The 27,074-nt window shown below is 50.6% G+C and overlaps 1 protein-coding gene across 7 annotated transcripts in view; it reads left to right on the top strand.

Annotated features, from left to right (window-relative positions):
- CTIF (cap binding complex dependent translation initiation factor) overlaps positions 1 to 27,074 on the top strand; it is a 155,745-nt gene that overhangs the window by 70,862 nt on the left and 57,809 nt on the right. For all 7 annotated transcript variants that reach the window (XM_074570407.1, XM_074570414.1, XM_074570413.1 and 4 more), the window contains one exon: positions 15,083 to 15,159. In XM_074570407.1, coding sequence (XP_074426508.1) covers positions 15,083 to 15,159 — 77 coding nt within the window. The remainder of the gene's footprint in view (positions 1 to 15,082; positions 15,160 to 27,074) is intronic.

Raw genomic sequence — 27,074 nt, 5'->3', positions numbered from 1 at the left:
TGTTGGGACTACACACCCGATGAGGGCCCTTTAGTTGAAAGGAAAACTCTTTTTAGCTCAATTTATAAATACTTGGGCAAACGTTTGTTATTTAAACTCTTTTTTTTTTTTCTTTTTTTTTTTTCACAAATGCCTGCGTTTGAAGGTAAAAGCGAGCAAGCGTCAAGTTCTTCTTTCAGCCTTGGTGCTGCTTTTCTCCTGGTACTGGAGGAGCTTTCTGATCTCTGCGGGCAGCATTTAGCTCCAGGATTTGGGTGGTGTTTCCAGGCAGGTAATAAATGATAATTACGTGGGCTATGTTGAAGAGGAGGGGAGGTGAAGCGTGACAGACTTCCAAGACTGTCCTTTCCTTGTCTAGAAGAAGAAATAGCGTCCAGCTGCCCGTGGCCAGCAAGGCCGTGAAAATATATCGCAAGTAGCTCCAAGGATTGTAAGTGTACATGAGGCTGGGTACCTGCTGCATTAGAGGTGGAGCTCCTCGATTACTTGGCCATCCTGCCGTTGCTGTCTCAAGTGGAAGGAGGTCGCCTTGTTTGGCTTCGAGGTCTTTTCGTGGTGCGATTTGCCTGCTAGCCAAGACCTGATTTTATTCTGCCAGTCCTCAACCTCTGAGAGTTGCTGGTTCGGGAAGGGCAAAGCTGGTGGCCGTGCCCTTCTTCTGGGAGGTCTAAGGTAGCTTTCCTAACGTGAAGTTGGATCCAAAGAGAAGGTGTGTCGGCAGCGCCGAAGTCTTTCTGCGTGTGCTGCCGTGAAAATTGATGGATGGAGTAGTTCAGGTGTATCTTTCACAGGTGCTTTTCCAAAGGTACTTGGTTAGTTAGTGCCATTGCTGCACGTAGCACAGGCTAATCAGATGTTCGTGCCCTGGTGGGAAGGGCTGACCGTTGAGGAGCAGATGATAACGCAGCAGGGGATGGTTCGAAGTGAGTTGGATGGGGGCAGGTGAGTGGGGGCGGGTGGGAGTGGGACTTGGTGATGTTCCATTAGTCCACTGTCAAGTCTGGGCAGGTTGATGGTCCTTGGCGAGAGCGATCCTGTTTCTGGAGGAACCAAGAGTAAATCTTCATCCTCCGTGTCCACGTTTCCAATCTTCTCCTCGTCCGTTTTGTCCTTATCTTCTAAGTCTTGCCCAGGCTGCCCGGTTGGAGTGGTTGCCTTTCCGCGCAGGAGGGCTTGTGCTCTGCGAGACCTGCACGCATGCCCGCGGCCACCAAGATCCTGGCATGAGTAGACACTATTGAAATAAAGTGAAAAAAATTCATATGAAAGGACACGGAAAGCAAAAATGAAGCCATGCAGCTGACCGCCAGCCCTTTAGAAGCTGTGTGGCCTCTTGGAAGATTCCCCGTTGGGCGCCGCGCTTTGCTACGGAGGGGAGCATGGTGCTTTCATGGATTTTGTGTTGTCACATGACTCTTCTTCCCCTGCGTGTCCACCAAAAAGCTTTTCATATTTTAACACGTGCAGAGAGACGCATCCAGGGGCCAGGTTCAAGGAGGCTCCTGCCCGGGGGAGATGAGGACTTTGGTAACCTGGGGCGGGGGGGGTTCTACTGGAGCTTTAAGGAGTCACTCTGGGTTGGGAGCCGCGTACAGTAAGGAACAGTCGTCAGCCTCATCTTACGTGCGCCTCGTCTCACCGGTTAGGATCGTTTCCCCCCACACACCCCGCCGTGGAAACCGTCAAGAATTTCCGTTATTTCCTTTCCTGAGGCTTTGTTTGGGTGGGGATTTCTGGAAGGTATTTCACAGGCAGGTATAATTAAAGAAAGACGTGCTTGGCCTGGGGAGGGTGGACAAGGTTTCTTTAAACCCAAGCCTTCAGCGCGGTGGCGAAACAGAAACCATTCGTTGCCTGGTCCGATGGATGGAGGGGAGGTCGGGGAAAGGGGGGAGCTGATCAGCCGGGAATCATCCCGGTTAAACGCCGCGCACCGGGGTTAAGGCCCTTATCCAGCAAATCCTCGAAACGTGTGCTTAATTTTAAGTCCCCCTGACTTCAATCTGTTTACTCTTGTGCTTAACTTTAAGCATGTGCCTAAGTGCTTGGCTGGCTGAGGGCCAAGGCAAATCGTAGACTTAGGAGCAAGATTCGCACAAAGAAAAACGCTTTGCTGGACTGAAGTCCCGTGGGACGGCGGATGCCGTCGCAGGTTGTGGGATGACGGAAGGGGACGGGGCTGCCCATCCCGGCTCCGTCAAGTTATTCGGCATCGGGTACCTCGCGCTTGGGGCCGTTCTCGCTTGACGGGGAGCATCCCAACGGTGCGAGTGCCGAACGAGCGCCTTCATTTCAGTGCCTTTATTACGCTGTTCTGAAGGCGTCGGCCTCCCGGGTAACCTTGTGTATACCACAAACGCAATCTCGGAAAAAAGATATCGTTTCTTTTTCCTCTTAATTGAGAGAGGGGAACGGTTTAGTGGAGGAAAATAGCCTTGATTTTATCATCAGAAGAGGAAGGAGAACAGATTATATGACCTGACTAATAAATCTTCATAGGAATTTGCGTGGCTGCATTAACACTTACAGCAAAAAGGGCTCCTGTATTAGCACAAGCTTTTATAATGGCTTTATCTTCTTCTTTCCTGTTCCAAGCTAATTCCTGAAAGCCGCCTTTTAATCCCCCTTTTGCTCATCCAGCCTGGACTTAATAGAATGGCAAAGGTATTTTAGGTTTTTGGGTTTTTTTTTTTCCTTTATTTTTAATCTATGAATGACAGCACTTAAAGCTAATAACTGGAGCCGCGGCACAGGCGAAAACGAAAAGCCACCCTCAGAAAACAAGATCTGGGGGTTTTTTTGGGAAACACCGCTACTAGGGGTTAAGGGAAATCTGCAGCTGGAACAAATACAGGGCTCGTCTGACTTCCTCAATAACTCTGCTGGGGGAGCGGGCAGTTGCCAGACGAAGGAAGCGTGGTTAGCCATCGAGTCTTTGAATGCAGCTCCGTTTCCCCCTCAAACCCATGGAATTTATATTAACCTCCAGCTTTTCTTAGCCGGTGGGAATTTTTTTTGATTTTTTTTTCCCCCCCCCGCCTCCCTGCGTGAGGAAGAGCCTGGCTTTTGTTGCTTCGGTTTATCGGAGGAGCGGAGGAGACGGTTCTGCTCCTCGCCGCGGTGTTCTTGCTGGCGAGAGGCCATGGATGTTAAATGAATAATTTTTGGCGTTGATAAGGAGAGAAAGGCTGAGGCTGCCAAGCGCAGAGACGCCGGCGTCTGATGACTTGATTTCGGGAAGGGCGGGCTTGAGCCATCCCTGCTCGCCGGGTTGTCTCCGATCCCAGCAGAGACGCAGGCAGGAGGAAAGACCCCATGTGCCTTTGGCATCTTGTACGTGGATGTAACTATAGACAGTGGGCACAGAGCAATACGCGAGCGAGGATGTCTAAAACCACTTTTGGGATGGTACTTGGCTACCTAATTTAAGCTATAGGTAGACCCATAGGAGAGCTACCCACCTTCCACCTCAAGGGCTGTGTCCAGTTCTGGGCACCTCGCCACAAAAAAGACCTTGAGGGGCTGGAGCGTGTCCAGAGAAGGGCAACGGAGCTGGTGAGGGGTCTGGAGCACAAGTCTGGTGAGGAGCGGCTGAGGGAGCTGGGGGTGTTCAGCCTGGAGAAAAGGAGGCCGAGGGGAGACCTTCTCGCTCTCTAACAGCTCCCTGAAAGGAGGGGGTAGCCGGGGGGGGTCTCCCAAGGAACAGGCGATGGGACAAGAGGAAACGGCCTCAAGTTGCGCCAGGGGAGGTTTAGGATGGATATTAGGAAAAATTTCTTCACCGAAAGGGTTATCAAGCGATGGAAGAGGCTGCCCAGGGCAGTGGTGGAGTCCCCATCCCTGGAGGGATTTAAAAGATGGGTAGACACGGTGCTGAGGGACATGGTTTAGTGGTGGTTTTGGCAGTGTCAGGCTGATGATTGGAATCGATCTGACAGGTCCCTTCCAACCTAGATGATTCTATGATTCTATGAGCAAGGAGTGGAGCGTGTGACACCTTGTTTTCCATCCCGGGACTGTCGTAGGGTCCCTGCTGGACTTTAGAGCTCCGTGAAGGCATAGCATCTGCAGGATGCTTATGGCTGTGGTGGTGACGATGGCACGCGGGGGTCCTGGACAGAGAAGGGAGCCAGCTGAACAGGCATGGGGGATGTTCTGGTTGCCAAAATTCCCATCTCTCTTTGGTAGCTAGCAGTTTGACGGCCAATTCTGAGTTGCTCGTAATGCAGAGCATCTGCGTTTTTTCCATCGTATCCCTTTCTGCTTGTCATAGCGCTCTCGGTGACCACTATCTCAGACCCTTCCCACCTTCTGGAGCTGAGCCCATCACACCAGCACAATCCTTCCAGCAAGAAGGGCACCAAGGAAAGGAGAAAGGAGCTAAAAAAGCCCTAGCAAGGAAGGGCGACATGACCTGAGCCATCCCAGTAACCAAGGTCTTTGCTTATATCACTTGGCACGTGAAGATATCCAGGAGTTGGGTTGGTTTGTTGAGTTTTGTTGCTGGTTCTTCTTTGTCCCTGCTTGGTTCTGATGAAGCACCTGAAGGTGCATCCTCTCGGACGATGTGACATGAATTGAAGGGGCTTCACTCAGCTCCTGGCAGTCGTCACTGGCAGCGAAGCTGATGTTTGAATGATGCCTGTGTCTTTGGAGTTGTTGTGGTTGAGGTTCAACCTTTGCAAGACACAGGAGAGCAGATATGACCATCTTGCTTCCTGTCCAGTAGCAGCTTTCGGATATGAAGCAGGTTTTCAGGATTATTTTTTTTTTTTTTTTGGTGGAAATGCCAAATCCGTTTCCAAATCTCACGTTTGGAGACTGCTGTAAAGCAGCTACAAACTTGCTTTTCTTACTCATCCTCATTTTATTGTTCGAAGTAGTCCGTGGCTCCCAGAGGTCTGCGAAGCACCAGTGAAAAGCCACCGGCGTAATTAATATGTGATATGATGATTGATGTTCTGTGGCAAGAGCATCGTGTTTTCTGTGCTTGTCCCTGCATTAAAACCCTTTGCAGCAGGAGGAATCTTAGTCCTCGACGCATAAAAGGAAAATCCGGGGAGGGAGCAGACGGACACTCAAGAAGCAGTTTCTTCTACCCAGGTACAAACTGCCAGTAACCTGGCAAGGGGAAAGTCAAGCCCTTGTGTTTCACAGCCCACCCTCCTGCAAAGGAATAGGACTTTTCAAAGGCAAGAATGAGGCTTTTATAGGATTCAATTGGCGTTTGCGCATCGGGGGATTTTCCGAGCTGGGGTGGCCGCGACGCGGGAACCTCACTTGCTCTCTCTGGACTGAGCTAGACCAAGCAGAGACTTGAGAAGATAGAAAAAAACATTTCTTTGTGGTATAGTCCGGGGGAAAATGTGTTGGCTGCATCTTCAGCCAACTGCAAACAGGAATATCTGTTGTGGGAAAACATTTCCAGCACAACACAGGAGGCTTGGAGAAGGAACAGACAGTGATATTCTGCACGGCTTGCTTCAGCCATGAAGGTCTATGAGAAAGGTCCACTGGTGAACCGAGAGGGGCTGTCACCACCATGACCCCGTTAAAGTTGATGGCAAAATTCCCTTTGGCTTCGGTGGCGCAGGGTAGGGATCACAGTGATACGGCTCATGGCATAAAATGCTCGTTGACTTATTAACTATTGCCTGCGATCTCAGGGTGTTGCGAAACTTCAGGCACTTGGAAGGCCTCCAATGGGAAGTGCCAAGGGCTGAGCGGTGAGAAAGTTCTCCTAGCGCCTCTGAATACCCACGTTGAAAGAAAAGAGAAGCCACCTCTTGTTTGTAAGGTTATGGAGTTATCGCTCCGCAAATAAGGGGTTTCGTCGCTGTTGGATTGTCCCAACTCCTGGGAGCTTGCGTGAGCTGGGGCTCCTATGGGCTGAAACTCCGGTCCGCCCAAGAGGAGAAGATTTGCGGGGGCTTGGTTCTGGGGGATTGCACAAATGCACAGGAAAAACATGCAATCTTTTATTAATTATAAGGGTGAAATGAAAATAAACTTGGATACAGCCTTTACCTCCTGTTGAGACCGATGCTGAGGTTGGGGGGGAGCACACCCAACACAGACCCACCAGCTTAGAGGTGACCTGGGTTCTGGTCCAAAACTCCCTGATGTCCTATGGGATGTGGTTATAGGTCAGCTTAAAAATTCATCAGGGAGGTCCCTGTTCGGCCTACACGTCTCTTCCTCATGACACCGTCCACCACCATGGCACGATGAGGAGGTGTCGAGGGGTGGACGGTGAATGAAGGGTCCTCCTGCCATCTCACCTGCCCGCTTCATCTCGGCTGGAGAGGCATGGTCAGGCAGCACGTCAAGGTGAGCAAATAGGGGGTGGCAGGCTTTGAAGGGGACCAGAGATGGGGAAAACCAGGCTGGGGAACGTGAAAAATATAGAGGAAAAGTATACTTTAAAGAAATGCGGGGTCCCGGAGGGACTGAAATAGCTCCAGTTACAAATATTCCCATAGCAACCTCATAACACTGTTAAGTCCCAGCTAAAGCAATTCCTCCCTCACCCCCAAAACTGGCACAAGCCAAGGAAAATGTAGGAAAAGCTTTTCAGAGGAGCGCTGCCCTTTTTCGGGATGAGCTTGGGCTACCTGGACACGGCAAACCCAAATACCAGGCGTGGTGCCTCCTGGAAACAAGTGACGTGGGCGGTATTTATTCCCAATATTAGCTGAAAAAGGCTCCCTTTTTCCAGGGGAAAGCAAAGCCGGGTCGTCAACGCTATTTCTTTAAACGATTCTCTCAATATTCTACATTTAAGGACTCCAAGCAATAGCGTGGTTATATCTATATTTACTGGATAAATGTATTTATTTATGGATGGGGCACTTTACTGCTGACAGTGAGGTTTGTTTTTAAGCCTGACCGGGGTAGAGGAAATACATACAAATAAACAATAAACCTAAACAACACTAAAATAACATCAGTTAAAACAATTAGAGTTACTTCCACTCGTGAAGTATTGTTCCCATTTTGCTATAACATGGGAAAAAAAAAAAGCTCCGTTTCCTAAGTCAGCTCGTAACTGATTTGGGATTTGCGGATTCTGGTAACAAAAGGGGGTTTCTTTTGTCTGTTATTTATACTCTTCCTATGGCACCGCGTGTCCGTGTCAGTGCGTCTGGAGCGCCCGGTTTCGATGCGACGGCGAGGGGAGCCCGGAGCAACGTTTCCAGCCCGTCCCCCGTCTCGGTGGCTTAGCCAGGGTTCGGTGGCACCGGTTGGGCTTATCTTCCTGCCCAGCGTGGTTTGTAGTGATGCGCGTAATGGGTGTTTGCAGAGGCGGTTCCTCCTAGGAGACTTTGTCCTGGATTTTAAAGTTTTATTATCTCTGAATTACGTATCATTCAGGAGCTGCGGGGCCGAGAGTTAAAAATAGACCCCGGAAAACTCGCTCTCAATAATCAGCAGAAGGCGTTGAGGAAGGTTCAGGGTACGTTTCACTTGGGATGCTTTGCCTCATTATTGCGATGCTTTAATCGCGTTTGCGTCCTTCACCCCGCACGGGGAGTTTCACGCTGGGTTGTTCCGCCGTTCTCTGTGTCTTTTGTTTCATCCCAGAGCTGGCTGCAGAGGGACGAGGTGGGACGGCTGAGCTGCCACCAAGTATTTAATAACGATTTTAAAAGCTGTCTTCCCTCTAGCTGGGTGTCCGCTTTCCGCCAGGAGCCCACCAAGGAAAGGCGGTGGGGAAGATAAGGGTCTAAATGACCCTTCTTTGGGTCGGGGACTGCATGTATAGAGTCTCTAATTGACTAAAACGCCCCCCATTGACTAAAACGCCCCCCCCAGAGACCAGTATTAACGCTCAGCAAGTGGGAAGCCAGGAGGTCGTGTCCGTGGGGCAACGTGGGAGGGCAGAGCCCTGTAGGGAACAGCAACGGTGTTTTTAACGGTAATTAAAGAGGGGCGTTCAGTTGTGACAGCCCTGATCGCTGTCGCAGCAGTCGCTCTTCTGGGCTTCCACCCTTTTTTTTGGTAAAAAGGCTCCTCCAAAGTGCTCATCACCGAGGTGCATGTACTGCAGCTCCGCGTTCAGCCTTTGCCGGCGGTGTACGATTTATGGTGTGCTCCCCAAAGATGCAGTTAATCAGGAAATCCTCCAAAGTGGGACATCTCCCAAGAAACAACTTCCTATGCCTCCCCTTTGAGGCATGTTGCGCCATGCCGTGATTCATCGGGCAAGCACATCCTACGGTCAAGGTCCCGCGGAGCATCCCTCCTCCACCGTGGGACGTGTCGGATCAGCGGTGGCAAAGCCGGAGGAGTTTTGTTCCGTTTCCAGCGCCCGGGTGGCTGTAAACTAAGTCCTCTTTGCCAACCCTATACTTTAATTTAGCCCTGGCTCCAATGATTGAGGTTGAAGAAAGCGTCCTTGGAGGTGGCCAGGACCTGTGTGTGTCGCATGGTGGGTGAGGAGTGATGGGAGGGCCACAACCACGAAGTGCTGTAAGGATTTACCCGCCTTTTATCTTGAGCGAGGAGTATTTTGTAAAACTGTTGCACTTTCTATTCCATTGATGTTGAGCACCGACAGATTCCTTATTCAGAAGCAACTATTATTATAAGCACCTTCCAGGAAAAATGAATAGCTTGCAATTTGAAGGAACAAATTTATCACTTAAATTTTAACAGAGAGGAAATCATTTCCAGGCGGCTTCCTGACATTGTTTGGTATTCTTCCATGGCTTCCAAAGCAGGTCAAGGCTTTGGTTTGTGCCTCAGCCCTCTCCTTTCAAGAGGTAAAAAATTCCCCTTGTGTTAAGAGAGGAGAGCTGGTGGCAGACCAATGCCGCGGGAGTTCCTGGAAGGGGAAGAGGCAACGGCAAGTGGCCTCCAAGGAGATGGCTCTGCTGGAAGTGCCCACAGGACTTACGCGTGTTGATAAATGCTGGCCTTGGGTGGGTAGAGGTGATGGGGGTGATGCCGGTGGGGAGGTAGCGGCGCCTTTGCCAGACATTGAGGGGCTGGAGCGCGTCCAGAGAAGGGCAACGGAGCTGGTGAGGGGGCTGGAGCACAAGTTGAGGGAGCTGGGGGTGTTCAGCCTGGAGAAAAGGAGGCTGAGGGGAGACCTTCTCGCTCTCTGCAGCTCCCTGAAAGGAGGGGGTAGCCGGGGGGGGGTCGGTGTCTGCTCCCAAGTAACAGGCGATGGGACAGGAGGAAACAGCCTCAAGTTGCACCAGGGGAAGTTTAGATTGGATATTAGGAAAAATTTCTTCATGAAAGGGTTGTCAAGCATTGGAAGAGGCTGCCCAGGGCAGTGGTGGAGTCCCCATCCCTGGAGGGATTTAAAAGCTGGGCAGACGTGGTGCTGAGGGACATGGGTTAACGGTGGTTTTTGCCAGTGTCAGGTTGATGATTGGACTCGATGATCTGACAGGTCCCTTCCAACCTAGACGATTCTATGATTCTATGTCCCATGTTCACACGATGAGTGTGGGACCGGCACAATAAAAGTTAAACACATCTGCAGCTCTGTGCCGTCCCGGACTTTCCTGCCACGGATAATCCATCCTATAGCCAGATGAAAGACTTATCACGGGGTGTTGCAAGTCATTGGGTTGTTTTTTGCGGATCATTTCTGGAACCACAAGACATTTATTTTTTTACACTTCCTCCAGCCTTGGTATTTGTGTTGTTGCCTTTGCGCAGGTAGATGGGGCGGCTTCGGGGCTGCCGTGAACCCAGCCCCACCTCACCCTTCCCACCTCCCCAGAAAATAAATCCCACCCTGAACTTTGTGTGCAATAAAATCGAGCGAAACTCCCAGCGCCTACCGCAGGCCTAATAACCTGTTTGTTCAGTTTGGGCCTTCTGCAACCATTTGTTGAAGATAAGCAAGGGCGGAGATGTTTCTTGAGGGCACAAGAGGCTCTTGAGATAAAGCTCGTGTGGACTGATCCTGCAATATGGCCGGAACATTTCTTTTCCTTCTCTCATCACCCCTCAGCATTGGGTTTTTCCATCAGTCCGGTTGCTTTTCTCAACCTTTTCTTTGCACTTCCGGTTTCGGTGTTGCTATTTGGCATTTAGGCATCTTCACCTGCTTGATCATCACAGGCTGGGAGCATTTCTGCTGCATGGGGAACACCTATGGAAGAGGCTGAATGAGTGGGTAATGAATGAAGACAGTCACTCTGTGGGGTGAGGTTTCACATCTGAAAGTCAGGCTGCGTTAGACACGAAGACCACGAGGATGAAGCAGTGAACCCCAACCTCTCATAGGCCCTAGAGTCTTTGTGAAACGCCCATGAATTTGGCCACCCCAGGCAACAGTTGGCACTGGAGAAGTGCAGAAGTGGAGGTGAAAGAAAGAGGGTGCAGGTTGGTCCAAATTAGGACTGTCCCTTTTATAAGGCAGTTGTTGTTGGGTGCTGAAGGAGTCTCTGGGTTTTTGCTGCCAAAGGGTGGTCACGGAAGGACCGGCAGCAGCAAAAAAATCCCTCCTTGTTTGTGCTTTTCTCCGTGCGATTTACCCCGTGTGTTACCACCACCGGTAAAAGAGGTAAAGTATCTTTACCTCAGATTGCCAACGAGATCTTGAAAGCTTTTCATTTGTTCTTTCATTAAACTTTGATGTAAATGGGGCCGGGGCAGCGGAGAGGCAGCTGCCGGCTTTCTGGATTCCCACAGGCAGGCGGACAAGGTTGAGGGCTGGGCAGACACCTTCATTAGGAAGGTAAAGCACAAAAAGAAGGCACGTGGGCATCAAACCTGCTCTCCTCTGCCGTCTGTTTGCAGCGATTTTGCCGGGTGACGGATTTCCCTCGGCGTATGCTAGCTGGCCATATGACGGTCGCCTAAACTTGCCAGACATCACCTTCCTTTCTCCAAGAGCTGCTTTCCCCAAAACATCTAAAAAGGAATATGCACATCACAACATAGCTGATCTCTAGGGCACTTGCAGACCAATCCTGAACACCCCTTTTTTTCCAGACCTATTGGCCTTTCTTGTTAGAAGGCGCGTGTTTATGATTTAAACTTGACATCCATTAGAAGTCCCACGGGCTTCTCAGGTTCTGCTTCAAGCTTCCCACCACGTCAACCGCAGAGTGTTTAGCTCCAAAATTGAAAATGACCCCTAGTAACGATCCTTCCGGAGACCACGGGCTCTTTGTTCTTTGCTTTTCCCACACCCTTCGCTTCCAGAACCAGCAGCATTGAAATGTTGGTTTGTTACGTTCTCCTCAAGCCACCTGCGAATAAATACCAAAATAAAACCGACGTGGGAGAGAGACCAAAAGCTATTTGGCTGCCCACTGAGAAGATGCAAACCTGCCTGTGAAACCCGTGAGCACCTGGGCTTTACGGTGTCTTCAGGCCCAAGTAAGGACAAAACCCATCCCTCTTGTGTAGGTCGTCTTGTAGACCCATTGCGGAGCAGAGGCTGGTCTTCTACCTTGCAAGACATATCCCTTTGTCTCCATTCTGGGGTTTCAGCTTCGTAAAGAGTGTGTCCACTGAAGAATGGAACAGCTGCATTCCAGATCCACGTCGTCTTCAGTGAGCCGGCCTTACTGAAGGCACTTCCATTGCTGTCCTGCACGACCTGTGGCGGGGAGCAGCTTCCAGACAAACCCAAGAGTCATGTCATCGAGGCCCTCACCGTGCCCTTGGGACTCTGGCCTGTTCCCACCCACCCGGCACTCTCGGTCTTCTCCAGCCACTCCACCCTTCTTGCAAGTTGCTGATATTTCCTTTTACATCGACTTGCTGCACAAACGAAGGCGACTTTTCTGCCTTCCAAATTTAGCTCTGTTTAGGCACCAAAATAGACAAGAGTAGGGACCGGTGACTGTTTTTTTCCAAAACATTGTCTCATGACTAAGACTAAGGAAGGGAATTGCTCGGCTGGAGAAGGGAGATGCTTGATTTTCCTAACGAGGACACAAAGTTCTCCTCTGTTCAGTTACAGGCATGCTCCTAGATTTAGGAGCCTTATTCCCATGTAATAAGGCCATCTCTCACCCCGATGCTGTCTGCTGCTGGTGGGCAGAGGTCTGAGGAAGCTGAGGGATGCTCTCCAAGGAGGACATGCAGCGGTGCACTGCCATACGCATGGTTTCTAGTTGGAAAGAGCAGAAAGGCAGCTCCCGCGACTTAATGAAGGGCTTCGCGGTGAGGAAGTTGGTGCTTGAAGTCCTTGTGTTCTGCAGAGAGAGTTTCATTTTTTGCGCAGGGTAATTGTATTTGCACGTGCGTCTGCGACGCAGCGTAAATTCTTAAAAATACCCCAGGCTTTCTCCTGCTGTGGTCGTGCAACATTTGGAAACAGCCTCACCGAGTATGGTACTATTTTTAGCCTGATTTCCTAAACAAGCACGCCTGTTGTGATGGGGCTGTGTGTGGGTCTGCTCCTTCCCTTCCTTTTCTCATTGGTACCCATTGGCCAATGTCAAGCAAATTTTCAGAGGAACAGAAGTCTCGGAGATATTAAGCTCCTCCTATGCCTTCAGTGATCAAGTAGATGAGGAAGACTCAAACCCCCAGTAATGAAGAAGGTGCTGTGTGATTTTAAGCTATTAGACATCAAAGATTCCACACAGAATTAACCATGAGGTGTTTGGCTGCAGGAGAAACCCAAGTCAGACGTGGTTAACTAGGTGATAACCCAACCACAGCCCCAGGAGAGCAGGCTGCCAGCTTTCCCTACTCCCAAACTTCCTCTTCTTAGTCAAAGATGGGCCGTGTTTGAGCGGTGAGATGAGATGAGATCTAGGGAGCATGAGGAGAGCTCTTTCTGGTGCTGGGTGCAGGCACGTGAGCAGGGGACCACAGAACAACGTGCATCACTGAGCAGATCCTCGCTGGATGAGCAGATCTGCAAGAAAGCCGAGGCAACTTCACGTAACGATGGCCTTTGTACCACTGCTATGAGGGATCTGTGGTTGAGGATGCTCAGGTTGAGCATCTGAGGATGCCGTGGTTGGTGTGGCACCTCTGGGCGTTGAGGGTGTTTTAGTGGGAGAGAAGGGTAATTTGGTCACCAAGAATGGGTACTACTCATGAACGTGCCTTCTAATGCCCGCGCTAAACCATATGTTCACGGCGCATCAAATTTTCTCCAAAAGGGTTAAAAGTGAAGAAGAAAGTTAAAAGGGGAACTACCTTCTCAGAAAACACGCTTGAAGACTGAAGCCAAAGCAAGGTTCAAATGGGGACATGCTAGCCAGCAGCAGGACTTACCTAGGGGCTTGGTGACTTCTTCATCGCTTGAAGTCTCGAAGAGCCGAGGTCCCCGAAGTGGAAGGCTCCAGCTGCCACGGGAACCGTAGGGTTGCTGCAGTAGCAGTTTCTCCAGGCTCTTTGCAGATGGCCAGGTTGGACGGTCACAATAAACCCTGTTGGCCTTGGACTCGGGGTCCAAGCCTTCTCTGGTCTGCAAGCCTAAATTAGAATCATAGAATTGTTGAGGTTGGAAGGGGCCTTTAAGATCATCGAGTCCAACCTTTAGCCTACCCTGACAAAAGCCACTTCTAAACCATGTCCCTAAGTGCCCCATCTACCCTTTTTTTAAACACCTCCAGGGATGGTGAATCCACCACCTCCCTGGGCAGCCTATTCCAATGTTTAATAACCCTTTCAGTGAAAAAATGTTTCCTAATATCTAATCTAAACCTCCCCTGAAGTAACTTGAACCCGTTTCCTCTCGTCCTATCACTTGTCACCCCGGAGAAGAGGTCAACCCCCATCTCTCTACAACCTCCTTTCAGGTAGTTGTAGAGGGTGATACGGTCTCCCCTCAGCCTCCTCTTCTCCAGGCTAAACAACCCCAGCTCCCTCAGTCGTTCTTCATAAGGTTTGTATTCAATACCATCCCCAGCAACCTCTCTCCTCCGTTACCTCTTCCACCAGAGGAACTCAAAATACGGTTATCTCGGTAACCGCTACTAAAATTAACGCCTCATTTTTCAGGCTCTTCATGCAGAGAGAGAGGGGCTTTTTTTTGAAGTTGGTGTGTTATGTTGTCATGCCAATGTGACAAAGCTGCTGCTCCATGAGATGCATTCCCACCCAGCCCTCGCCCTTGCCCAGGCTGCTCCCTCGTGGCCCCTCACGCGTGGTGATTCACCAGCGGCGGCTGGAGCTCCGAGGCTAAGATGGATTGCGATGGAAATAAAAGGACTGACTTTTACAGGGCTTTTATTGCCAGCCGGGGAAGCACAATACTGCATAAATAAAAACCGTTATGGTTATGACAGCTCTGTGGTCCCTGGAAAATAAATAATACTTTGCACTTAAATAGTGCCTTTCATCCAGGAACCTCAGAACTCTTTGCTTGCGTTAACGAAGCCTCATGATGCCCATAGTAGGACGGTAAATACAACATCCCCCTTATCAGATGAACGTACCGAGTCAGAGAGTCGGCACCTTCAGTGGAGAGAGGACAAGAGAGCAGCTTGAGTTACACACAGTTCTTCCACCGACGTGACCGGGGCAAATCATTTAATGTCCTGGTCATCTCAGTTGTTTCCAGTAGGCAGATGCCACCCCTCCCTTCTCCTGGGGTGGCATGGGTTGACTAGCTCATGGTGGGCAGCCTCAGTGAGGTTCTCACGATGTGGTCGTTGACTTGCTAATGGCGTGGGGCCACAGCCCCAACAGACCCACCAGCTGCGGCTCGTGTTGCCCTACCCAGGTATCCTCAAAACGCTGCTGAGCACCATCCCTTTAACAGTCATTTTTACAGCTGGGTTTTAGATAAATACATAAATATGAAGGAAACAACCCAGTGAAAGTGGATGGTTTAGGTGCGCCGGTATCAGCAAGTGTCATGGGTGACGTGGGTGACTTTCCTGTAGATGGTGTTGTTTGGGCTCCATCCGTAGGTGGGACGGTTACTTGCCCCGTATGGCTTCTCCCATACAGAAATCGCAGATAACTTCATTCCCCGTGGATTTCCAGAACTGCTTCTGTAGGGTCTGAGAAGTTGTAAAGATGTTTGGATGGGAACTGGTTCTTTTATCGTGCTCACATCTTCTGTCTCACACTGTCCCCTTCCGTATCGATGTCTCCTGTATCTTGGAGCTGATCGCTGCTTTTCCCTCTTGTTTTACAGGGTTACCATCCGTTGCCTCATGAAGCTGAAATCGCACACACCAAAAAACTGTTCAGAAGGAGGAGAAACGACCGGAGGTAGGCGAAACCTCTCTTTAATGTGGGTTTTTTTAACCTTCTCCTCCTCATTGCACATCTTCCCCCTCTGTCTCACCGAGCATCTTTGGACGACACTGCCGTTTAGCAGCTGCCAGCGTTGGGTTAATGCGTAAACCCTTGTTTGAGCATTAACATCCTGAAAATGTAGAGCCTGTCCAGCCCCCTGGTTTGTCTTTGAGATCTGGAGTGTGTCCTACATTCCCCCAGGAGTATCTTAAGGACCTCCTCTTCCCCTTCCACTCATTCCCCCCATAGCCAGATCCCCCCTACTTGTATTAGAAGAGGCAGCTGGCAAAGCGTTCTCCGTAAAAGCGTTGAGTCCTTGTGTCTTGTTTCCTCACTTTCTGTTGAAAAGCAAAATTCGCGGACTTTCAGGGTGGCCTGCAAAGCGGGTATGGTGGAGAGGGGTTTGCGGCGAGTATCGGACGCCTGTCAGCGTGAAGGAGGGGGACGTGCTACAGAGGCAGCCGAGTTCCTGTGGCGTTGGTGATTTCAATCCGTTGAGTTAATTTAATAGGGCCGACGGGATATTTAATTGCGTAAACCGCATGTCTAATTACATGAGGGCATCTAGAGTCCTCGGTAGGAACCGTGACCATGGTTAAACGTGAAAATAAGCGGGGAATAAGGGAGTTAGTTGTACACGCGGCTTTATTTCTGCCGGCGGGTTCTGCCGTGGCAACAAAGCTTTGCTAAAACCAGGACTTTGCGAGGTCGATGTTATTTAACCGGAGAAAAAGCGGCCAGTGTTTTCTCCTAGAGCGATCTGAAATCTGGGCCTGAGCTGTGATGCCTCCTTGGGGGGGATTTTGAGGAGGGGGGGGGAGTCCTACGGACACCCGTAATAGCAGTCGGAGCGTGTCCTCGAATCTCCCCGTCGCTTCTCGACTCGTGAACAGCCGCGACGTGGTTAATTCTGTGCTTGCTTTGGTTTTCCCAAATTTTACGGAGTGGCCAACAAACAGCTGAAAAGAGTTTGCTCAGGCATCCCAGAAACATTCTTCTGCGGGCGGCGTGGTTCCTCAGCAGCAAACTCCTTTTTCTCTCCTCTTTGGGGCTCCCTCCTTTTTTCCTGTACGCCATTTAAAAGACAGTTTCGTTTGGGATTTAGGGAAAAAAAAAAAAAAGGAGGGGGGGCAGGGCGCTCGTTTCAGCCAAAAGGTGGTTAAAACCGAGTTGAAGTCTGCTTCTGTTGCAAAGGGAGAGCTGGGTGGGCTTCCTCCCAGCGCTGGGCTGGGCTCCCCGCGAAATCCCAGTGGAGGTCGGGAGCATCCCGGCTCACGGAGTGGATCGTCCTCCGCCATCCAAAGAGCTCATGACGCCGTGGGAGAGGAGACCTGCAGAGCCAAAGGGTCTCCCGCCTGAAGTCCCCTTGCCCAAGTTTGTGCTGGACCGAAGGCACGGAACTGCGTGTTGGTTCTTCCTTCCCCTCCGAAAAACTGGGATCGCGCCAGATGTGTATTTCTGTTTCTTTTTCTTTCTGGTCCCTTCAGATAAACGGTGAGCAGACAGAAGCATTCGGCCCCCCGGGGCATCCCTCCCTCCCGCGCAGATGACAAGGAGAGATAGCAAAAAAAAAAAAAAAAAAAAATGCTGCCTTGGGCTGGGGTTGGAAGATGACACGGTGAGATACAGCCCAGACCACGGTAGCGCTGGGATAATATCCCGGGAGGAGAGACGGAAGCCTTAAAGCCAGTTGATAGGGCATCACGCGAGAGGAGAGGTGGGACCGTTTCGGCCCTGAGCAGTCACAAATGAAATAAAATGGGAAGAGCAGAGGGCATACGGTCCTGCCCGAGTCCTCCGTGGTGGCGTCCAAGCTTGGACAGAAAAACGTATTTATTTTAATCGCAAAAAGCTAAGAAGCCCGGGTTGAGGGAGTGGAGTGAAACAATCTCTTAGGAACTTATTTAAGCAGAAAAGACGGGGTCCCGTCCCCGAGACTTCAGCTGGGGACCTCAGCAGCCCCCCCTCTCCCTACGCCACGTGGTTTGACGCTGGGGGTTTGCGGGTTACCTTTGCCTCTGTGGTGCGTTTGGGACTGGGAAGGGAGTTTTAGTCCTTCTAGTGCCATTTGAGATGCCCCCCCCGGAGAGCACTCGCTTCTTAAAAATGATTTCTAGCAGTAAGTGAGGTCTCAGAAGGGTTATTTTATGAGAAAACCATGGTAGAAATAGGGGGAAAAAATACCCTACTGTATCGGAGTACAAACAGGTTACAAAGGTGTTCAGACGAAATTTGCAGTGCTGTTATCTTAACATCCCGGGCATCATTCTGGGGGAGAAAAGCTTCGTTTCAGAGCCACGCAGGTGGTATAACCATCCCTCTGGATGAGATTTTATGGCCGGCAAAACAGTTGGGAGTTGTGGGCTTTTTGTTTTAAATGGGTACAGATCTCTGGATATGGAGACACTCAAAATTGCAAGACCGCGGATGGGCCTTCGGAGGCGGCGAGGCTTGGGAGAGGCTGAGCAGGGCCATTTGGTGGTGCGTGGGTTAGGAGAGGCATTAGGAAGCAACTCTGGATGTCCAAACCCAAGGGAAGAAGAGCTGGTTTCTTAGAAAAGAGTTGGTAGCAGCCATGGGTGGGAGTAGGGTTGACATGCCGTGGATTTACAAGAAGAAAAGAGGTTGTCCCGCTCCGTTGGTTAGAAGCAGGTGTGGCTCCAAAGCCCTGCTGCAGTTGGGTCTGGTTTTCAGTGGGCAGCTTTTCCCCTTCTCCTGAAGGTGATGAGCACGTGGGACAAAGCAGCATCCCCAGACCCCACGAGCAATACTTGTCCATGGGGCACCAGCTCTCCCTGCCCGGGATCTGCCTCATCCGAGGATGACACATCCCAAGGGACCGCAGTGAGCATCCTACTGCCGTGTGCGTCCACTGCTCGCAAGTGGACATCCAGCTTGGGTCAGGGAGTCAACCCCCAGGCTGACCTCTGCGCGACGCACGGGTCTTGCCTGGTTGTAGCTGACCTTCAGGTCAGCTTATATAGCACAGCTATTAGAAAAGAGCTGATAAAGCACATCAGCACTCTGAAATCTGCCTATTTTTTTCCAGCTGGTCTTATAAAAGATACTGGTTGTTCCCTTAGAGCGCGTGCGGGCTCCTCTCCCTTCCCTGACGGTGACATTCCAAAGAGGCCACGTCTTGGGCTAGCGAAGCACCTTTTGTTTCTCACGCGAAACGACGCTGATGTCCGGCCGTGCTATAAATAGCGCCCGTCCCCGCTTCCTTCCCGTCACCTTTCCTCGGGAAATGCTGTCACCGCGTTACGGGGGAACGCGGCTCACCTACCCCGAAGTCTCTGCCATGGACCTTTCACTCCCGTGGGGAGAAGCAACTCTATGGGCGTGCAACCGTAGCTCTCTCCTTGCATATGTGATATGTTTTTACGTTCCACGAGTCATTTTTCCTTGGGACGCGTGCTTCATTTTTTGTAAAAGATACAAACTAAAAGCAGATTAAAGGTCTCATTAAACCAGGCTTCGACTTTCCCAGTTCAGGACTACTCTTGGTCTCTTGGACAACGTTTCCATAGTAACAATCAGCGTCACGTCTGTTGGAGGGTTTGGTTGCACAAGGTGTTGGAAAAGCCTGCAGGAGGTGGTGAGGTCCTTGCTGCGAAGAGCTTTACGATCAGGGCAGGAGACCAGGGAGAGGTATCAGCCTCCCCGCATCACCCGGCAGAAACTCCACACCTGGTGTTTTCTCTGTTGGTTTGGGCACAGGAGGTGCAACTGCCACCTTCTGATGTGGGTGATGGAGGGCCTCAACCACTTGATGGGATCATTGAAGGAGAGCAGCAGAGGCAAGTTTTTTCATAGATGTCCATGTGAGTAAGCGTTGAACACCAATGGCTTTTATTGCCCAAACACTAATCCACTGTTTGCTGCCACAGAACACCCACCCTACCTAGATATCACCAAAGGCAACTTGGTTTGACCTCCCATGGACAAGTACTTCTAGGGAAGGAGAGATTTTCCCTGGGTGGTGGCGGGACCTCTCCTGCCTTTATCTCCTGCAAGTAGGCAAGAGAAAATAAATACTCTGGGACCTGTTTCTTGAGTCCTCTTCTTCTGCCTTCCCACCCCACTGCCTCTCTGCGAGCGGAACACAAGCTGTGCTGGGACGTGGTCTCCTTGGGCAGATGGGCTCTGAGTTTGGCCCCTTGTTTTTCAAAAAGTTACAAAAAAATGCCACTTTTTAAGTATCTATTGAAGCTTAGCGCTGCACGGCGTTTCTCTGGTTCCCGTGGCATCCTGGGATGATGTGTTTGGGGATGGAGGGTCCAGCCAGACAAACCTCACACCCTGGAGGTGCATGCGGAGAGGCTTGCACCAGCCTTGTAGGAGTGATAAGAAATATTGGCCGGTTTAGATAGGATTTACAAGGAATATATGGAGTCGCAATGGGTTAAGACAACTGAGTTTGTACCTGCTTCTTGGTCTTCTGGATAATAAAGTACTAAAATTGTTCTGTGCCACCTAAGGAAGGGGATAGTTTTGATGAGGACCAGGAACAGGTTGCTGGGGAAGCCTTAAATAATTTGAGTCGTTGTAATCGCGTCGGTTCGGTCGCATCTTGTTGGGTGCAAAAGTCAAATTGGGCCAAATTTCTTACCAAAAGGAAATCCTCATGTGTGCATAGATGTTGGCTGGTATCTCACAGGGCTTTTGGTGGTCGGTCTATGGGACAGGAGAGGATTAAACAGGGAAGCGCAGCCCCATGGCCCGGAGAGGACGGAGCAAAAGCCTGAAAGTTAATCAGTCCCCTCCTTCCAAAAGGCATCCAAATTCCTCTTTTCCATAGAAAAGGTGTGGATCCTTTGTGCTTCCTCCACGCGCAGCTGATGTTTCCAGGCTTTGGGATAACCAGAGCTGCAAGGGGCTGCTCTGCCTGTCCCAGCCAGGGCTCTTGGGGACCAGGGCTGACCTTGGGTGAAGGACCATCACCCTTAACTGTGGCTGAACTTGGTGTCATCTCCTCCTTTTCCTGTTGGATGGGGGCTTAAGGGGGGCATTTCTCTACCTGGGATATCCCAGGTGGAGATAAGGAGGTAGAGGAGAAGACCTTGTAGGTCCTCCTGGCTCGTACATGGAGAAAAGGGGTGGGAGCAAAGAGGCTCGTGTGCTTTCCCCGTCTCCCTTTGGGGTGCCCCAAATACCTATGGCTTTTGACAACAGGATTAGAGTAATGTCACCGAGTTTTCTCTGGTGGTGTCCCAATTTGCTTCCTACCGTTAACTTGGCTTTACACTTAAATGATCAGGAAAAAACAGTCTGGATTATTTTGTGTGTGTGTGTGTGTTGTTTTCTGGTTTTAATTAGGTTCAGAGCCGGGGGAGGCAGAAATATCCTCCTTCCCCGGAGAGCCCTGGGTGGCTGTCAGGGACCGTTTCCTCTTCCTGAAGCAGGAGGGTTGTGTAAGCGCCGCTGACCCCTCCTGCTCGCGCCCACGCCGAAAACCGGGTTAACTGGGGTGACCGCACGGGGGTGGGCACCCTTGTCCTGCCTCCCCCATCAGAGTTCACGTTGCTGAGGGACCTCCCGGGGCTCATCCCAGCCCATCCGCGTGGCCCCGGTCAGGGTCTCGCACGGAGGCGAGCGTGGTCCCACACAGGGACGACCCAAAGGACGGTCACGGCGGGCTGGGAGCCAGGCAGGGAACATCCCAGATCCGCCGGCGGCTCCGCCGAGGAGCGTAGGCAAGCTGTGATATATTTCTTTTCCCATTATATTTGATTTTACAGACCCACAGGGGACACTCAACCACCTACAGCGATTAGTTCGACTGATTAAGCTGCTTTTCCTCTTGTGGCAAACTCCTTTTGTGAAGGGTTTTCAATAGCCACGCTGCTCGGGACATTGTTCCTGTACAATTTCCTTTCAAAACACCATAAAGGGCACTTCACCGCTTTACCCTGTCGTAAAAACATCACAGGAATCAGCTTTGCCCAGCTTGCTCCTTCAAGTGCAAGGTCTCCTCATGCGGGGAGGAGGTTTGAGGTCGGGTGGGAGTTGCAGGACCTCACGATGCTGGAGTGAGATGGAGCCATTAGCCGGGGGGGGCGGGATTTGAGATGAGAGGTAAAGCAAAAGGTTTCTGCTTTTTTTGCCTTTTTTTTTTTTTGCCTTTTTTTTTTTTGCTGTTTATTAATATGAGGATCCAGGGTCACCCAGGGAAGTGAAGGACAAAATAAACTTGAAAGCCCAGAGAAGGAAATGCTGCTTCGTGCATGTCTGCTGGTTCAGCCCTTGCCCGGCCGAGGCTGGGAGCGGATGCGGATGCTCTCGAGGTACCCGGGGGGTAAACGGCGCAGGGGGAGAAGGGCTATTTCTGCTGAAGAAATGTCCTGCCTCGAACAGCAAGTGGATAAACCTGGCTATTTAATTAAGACTGGAAACCAGATGAAGGTCTGCCTTGATATGAGGAGCGGCTGAGGGAGCTGGGGGTGTTCAAGCTGGAGAAAAGGGGGCTGAGGGGAGACCTTCTCGCCACAACTCCCTGAAAGGAGGGGGTAGCCAGGTGGGGGTCACTCCCTTCTCCCAAGGAACAGGCGATGGGACAAGAGGAAACGGCCTCAAGTTGCACCAGGGGAGGTTTAGGATGGATCTTAGGAAAAATTTTTACACTGAAGGGGTTATTAGGCATTGGAAGAGGCTGCCCAGGGCAGTGGCTGAGGCACCATCCCTGGAGGTATTTAAAAGACGGGTAGACATAGTGCTTAGAGATATGGTTTAGTGGTGGGTTTTGTCAGTGTTAGGTTGATGGTTGGACTGGATGATCTGAAAGGTCCCTTCAAACCTAGGCAATTCTATGATTGCCACCAAGGGAGTAAGAGATGTAGGGAACTGGAGGGGGTTGCAGTGGCAGAAGGTCCTTCCTTCCCGTGTTTGTAGTTGCTCCCATATCCTCTCACGACGCTATCGGGTAGGTCCATACGAAGACCTGGTGTCGTTGTGACCTGGTTAGTCCATCAGCGTTTGGGCAAGGTGGTGATGGAGCAGGGCAGAGATGGTATCAGGAAGGGTCAAGCAGGAGCCCCTTCGACCTTCAGAGCCTCAACTGGCCAGACGTGCTGGCATCACCTGGCCCTTCTGCCCTTCCTTCTAGGCATCGAGGAGAAGGCTCTGACAGGGGTCACGGCACTGGGACCCCACTACCAGGAGGAGGTTGTTGAGAACAAAGCCTGCACCAGGCTCCTCGTTGAAGGAGGGGTCTTTGAATGATCAAAAAGTCACCTCCTGATGACCCATGGGCATCCGGCGGTGGGTGACTCAACCATGGGTGGGCAGCACTACAGCTTCTTGTCAAGAGGGACTTTTTGGAGCTGAGATCTGCAGCTGGTTTGGCTCCATCGAGACCCCTCACTGCCTTTGCACCGCACTCTGGGCTCAGTGAACGGGACTCAGAATGGCGTGGAGCCGTTATAGTCCAGCGCCATCCCTGTGCAGTAATCCCAGCCCCGGTACCTACGAGACACAGATGATGAAATAGCTCTGCAGAAACCATCTGGGAAGTTCTACCGAATTTATATTTAGCATCTGTCCTGGCTCATCTAAGAGCTGCACGTGTAGGGTCTTCCCATTAGCCGAGCGGTGTCCATGGGAAACACCAGTAGCAGTAAGGTGGAGCAGTTGGTATTTGGCATCCATGGGGCAGTTTGTTTTGCCTGTCGCCCTTGTCTCAAGCTGTGGCGGGGTGAGTAGGGCTTTTCCACCCAGCTGCTCTTGTTTCTGCCCTTGTGATCAGCTCTAAACCCTTACGCACTGGAGGGCGTCAGTGAAAATATGCCCAGCCGTGAGTCACCCCCTGAAGGCAGATGGTGGGGCTGCGATCCTGCCGGCGAAACACGCCGCGAAAGGCGAGGCCGTATTTACAGCTCCTTCCCCGACGCTAGCAACAGCTGAAAGGCTTTTGCATTCCGTGTGATGCAGGGGAAATGTCCATCTCTCAATATCGGAGCGCTCTGTGGGCTCAAGACTAACGTAAAGAGAAAGAAAAACCTTTGTGAGTTCAACAGGACACGCTCCACATGAGCAGGCCTTCAGGAGATGTGTATCTATTACCGTTCCCCGTATCTGCTCCCTCCTCCTTTTGTGCCTGGGGGAGAAGGGTTAAAAGGGTTAAAAGATACTCATCTCAGTAAATTTAATCCTTTCCTTTCATTGTTCCTTTTTTTTTTTTAATGCCAGGAGGCAGTGGCAGGAGAGAGCCGGGTGCGTTTCCCAGCTGCAGGGTTGCCACCTCTCTGGTGAGAGCGGCTTCGTCATTACATAAAAACTCCGCAACACGAGACTTTTCGTTCCCTTTTCTTTTTTTTCTTTTTTTCTTTCTTTTTTTTTTTTTTTTTAACGATCTTGGTGACTGTAGCGACCCCGTGTCCTGCAGACTAAATTTAACCTGAATTGCCAAGCTTCCAGTAGACTTTATGGCATCGGGAGGCTTTTGCAGGTTGTTTTTCTCCATCTCTGCAGCTGATTGAAAGACTTTATGTACCACCGGCAAAACATTTTACTGTTACGAAACCTCAATAGAAATGTAACGGCCTGCTGGATAAGCTCAGGGTCTTATGATGTTACTTCACAGAAAGCAAAATAATTGCTCCAGCAAAAAATCCAGGAGAACTTCAGCGTGTGCCTGTGGTGGAGGGACGCTTGATTTCCTGAAAATGCGGTATTTATTAGGTATCTATTAGGGGTTGGGCTGGAGGACGGCGAGTTGTTGACACCGACAGCTCTTCGCTCCTTTTCTGCCGCTCTCCGTTCTCGTGAGCATTAGGGAACGGGGAGCAGGAGCTTGTGGTGGCTGTACAGCTATGGAGAAGGTTAGCAAAGCAACTGCTCTTGCGTCCAAAGGTCTGAGGGGGGACCTCATATCACTTCTCACCTGTACCAGAGGCTGCTGGGCTTCACCTCCATGATCACAGTTGCTATTTCAGATGCCCTAGCATATCATGACATCTGTGCAAGGAGCTAGCAGACACAGGATCTTATGAAACCTGCACCAGAATGGGGTGGGAGCCAGACAAGGTGCCATAAAGCACCTCCAGTGACACCGCCATCTGAATCCCACCACACGTGTCCATAAGTATGTTGACCATATATGAACTGGGAGCCAAACAAGGTGCCATAAAGCACCTCCAGTGACACCACCATCTGAATCCCACCACACGTGTCCATAAATATGTTGACCATATATGAACTGGGAGCCAAACAAGGTGCCATAAAGCACCTCCAGTGACACCGCCATCTGAATCCCACCACATGTGTCCATAAGTATGCTGACCATATATGAACTGGGAGCCAAAGCTCCTGTTATGCTCAGTGGGGAGGCAGTCAGTGGAGTTTGGAGGATGGTTCACCTCAGCATGAAGCAGGCATTCAGCCGGGTGACTCCCTCCCCAGTCTCCGCCACCTGTAACTGGTTGAGTTGCCATGAAGTTTAGATCCCCACCTCACCTTTGGCCTCTGACATCGCAGACACCTAAAATGGAGCAAATTGAACCCGTCCTCTGCGTGGTGCTGTGTAACCCCCTCCCCATGCCTATGTTCTCCGTGCGTGAAATGTGTCTTGACGCTGTAAGCTCTTTGAGGAGCAGTTGTTCTGTGTGCTAAGCACTTACGTGCAGGGCCTGAGGGTCTCCACCACAATGGCTCCACAAAGTCCTGCACAAGACTGAACTTTGTGAGCAACCCTACAATAATCTGTGTGGAGAAGAGGGAAGATTCCTCTTCCCCTGGGACAAGGTGGGAATTGCCAAAGGTGGCAATCACAGGTGCTTGGAGAGCTCTGGAAAGCTTCTCGCTGAGACCTTCTGGCCCCCACGTAAGAAAAATGAGTCTGGCCATCTTATGAGATCAGGTTTCCTTGCTTTATTTTGCCTTCCCATGTTGACCAGAACCAAGGAAGTCTGAAAAACAAAGAGCTGTGGGAGGAGTTGAGCCAAAACACCTCGCGCCAGAGGAAGCTCTGGGACGGGGAATTTGTTTCTGGGCTCTCTTCAGCAAGAACAAAGACTTGAGACTGGGCATCCCATTCTCTCCCGTCTCATGGAGAGGAAATCTCTTCCCAGCCAAGGAAAGCAAGGTTTCCACCAGGACATTTTCACACTCGCCAAGAATGCTGCTGTAACTCTTCTTGAGAAGCTTTGGGGTCAGCAGTCTCCACTTCAGACCATGTTTGCCCTAAGTATTTCTGGTGTCTGAAGAAAATGGGCTTGTATCTGTACCTAGAAGATGCATGTGGCTGATGAGATCCTTCACCCACATTTAGCTCCACCCCTTGTTGAGGCTCCCTGGCTTCACTGGCCAGAGCGAGCCCTCCTTACCCGTCAGCTGGGGAGGTAGACCCTACTGAGGTCTACCAGCCAAGTTGGCTTGGTGCTGCTAATGAGCAGGGGTTGACACAAGTCACTGGTGTTTCAGCAGCCTGGGCGAAGTGGGTAGTTGAGTTTTTTGCCCTTACTTTTTCATAAACAGGTGTGGACAGAGCAAACTGTTGTCATCCCAGGTGGAAGCGTTTAGCCCTGAGACCTTTCAAGGCATTGCCAACTCCTGCTACACCCCCTAATTGACTTCAATTAACAAGGTGCACCTTCTTCTAGAAGGTTTCTTCCAGAAGGTTTCTTCCAGAAGCAAGCTGGTGGGTGGATGCCTAGCTGATGAATCTGGTATGTCCTAAGGCAGGAGCTGGTTGAACTGGGGGGAGGTCCGAGGAGATGGTGGCATCTCAGGGTGTATGTGGCAATGATGCTTTTGGCACTTAGATTTCAGACAAAACGTGAGCTGACCCAAACCCTTGGGAGTGGGTGGAATTTGGGGAATTGGCTGATGAGCTGTAGAGTCCTCAGCTCTGCCTAAGCCATGTTGTGGATGTGCTCCTTTGGATTTGGTCTTAAACATTAAGAGAAAAGAAATAAATCTGCCTGGCTGCATCGTGGGCACGTGAAATCACGGGAGGATCAGGCAAGGACCCTAAAGCAGTGTGGCTTGTAGTCCTGGATGTGAATTTAAAGCTGTTTTCTAGCTTGTATTTAAAGGCCAATATTACTTTATTTTATGTCAAAATTTGCTGTTCTGCATTAGTTATTGTCTGATTCTGAGTTGTCAGGCGTCATCTTCCCGGCCACTGTTTCATCTCTTAAAAAGAATAATGGTTTTTCCCTGTTGTTTACCCTCCTTGTCTTCCACTCTCTCCTTAAAGAGACGCATGTTTACACGTATATAACCAAGCTATACGCGTATATAACCAAATTGTCCCAGCGTTTTGTCTCGCAAAGTGTTTTCTCAGTGAGACTTCCCCGGAAGAAAACTCCACGCTTGTGCCCGCAAGCGTCGCGTGGGCAAGTCGAGGGGTTGGGATCGCAATGGCGCTTGTCCTCTTCAGGCCAGGTGGTTTTTGTGCTGGAAAGATTGCGTAGAAAAACCCGAAAATCACTCAGGAGCGTGCCCCGCAAGGTATTTGTTTGAAAACTCTCTGGCGACAGCCCGTGTTCGTGCGGTTTTCACGCTGTCTTGAAGGGTTGCGCTATTTGCAGAGCCCCTCCCGTGCCAGTCTATTCATGGCCAGCGCTAGGGCTCCTTCCACGAATAAAAATAGTCACAGGAACGGCCCTCACCCTGGATTTTAAGATTGCGAGTTATTTTGGGTGAAGGCGAAGGTGAGCGTGTTTTATGGCTGATGTGAACGTGTCGGTTTTAAGGCTGTGAAATTTTGGAAAAGCCTTAGAAACCCGTTCTCGGAGGTCACCGGGACAAACCGCCCCTGCTGGGCGAGTGAATAGAAATGAGTTCATAATTACAGAGTATAGTAGCGACACGTTTGCTTTTTTCACCGTTTTAATTGAGGTTTTCAGAGAGGAAGAGGACTTAAAACAATACAGAAATGTCTTTTG

Source organism: Larus michahellis, chromosome Z, assembly GCF_964199755.1.
Source record: "Larus michahellis chromosome Z, bLarMic1.1, whole genome shotgun sequence".
In the NCBI taxonomy this organism is placed as follows: Eukaryota; Metazoa; Chordata; class Aves; order Charadriiformes; family Laridae; genus Larus; species Larus michahellis.
This window is presented reverse-complemented; position numbering and strand designations above follow the sequence as displayed.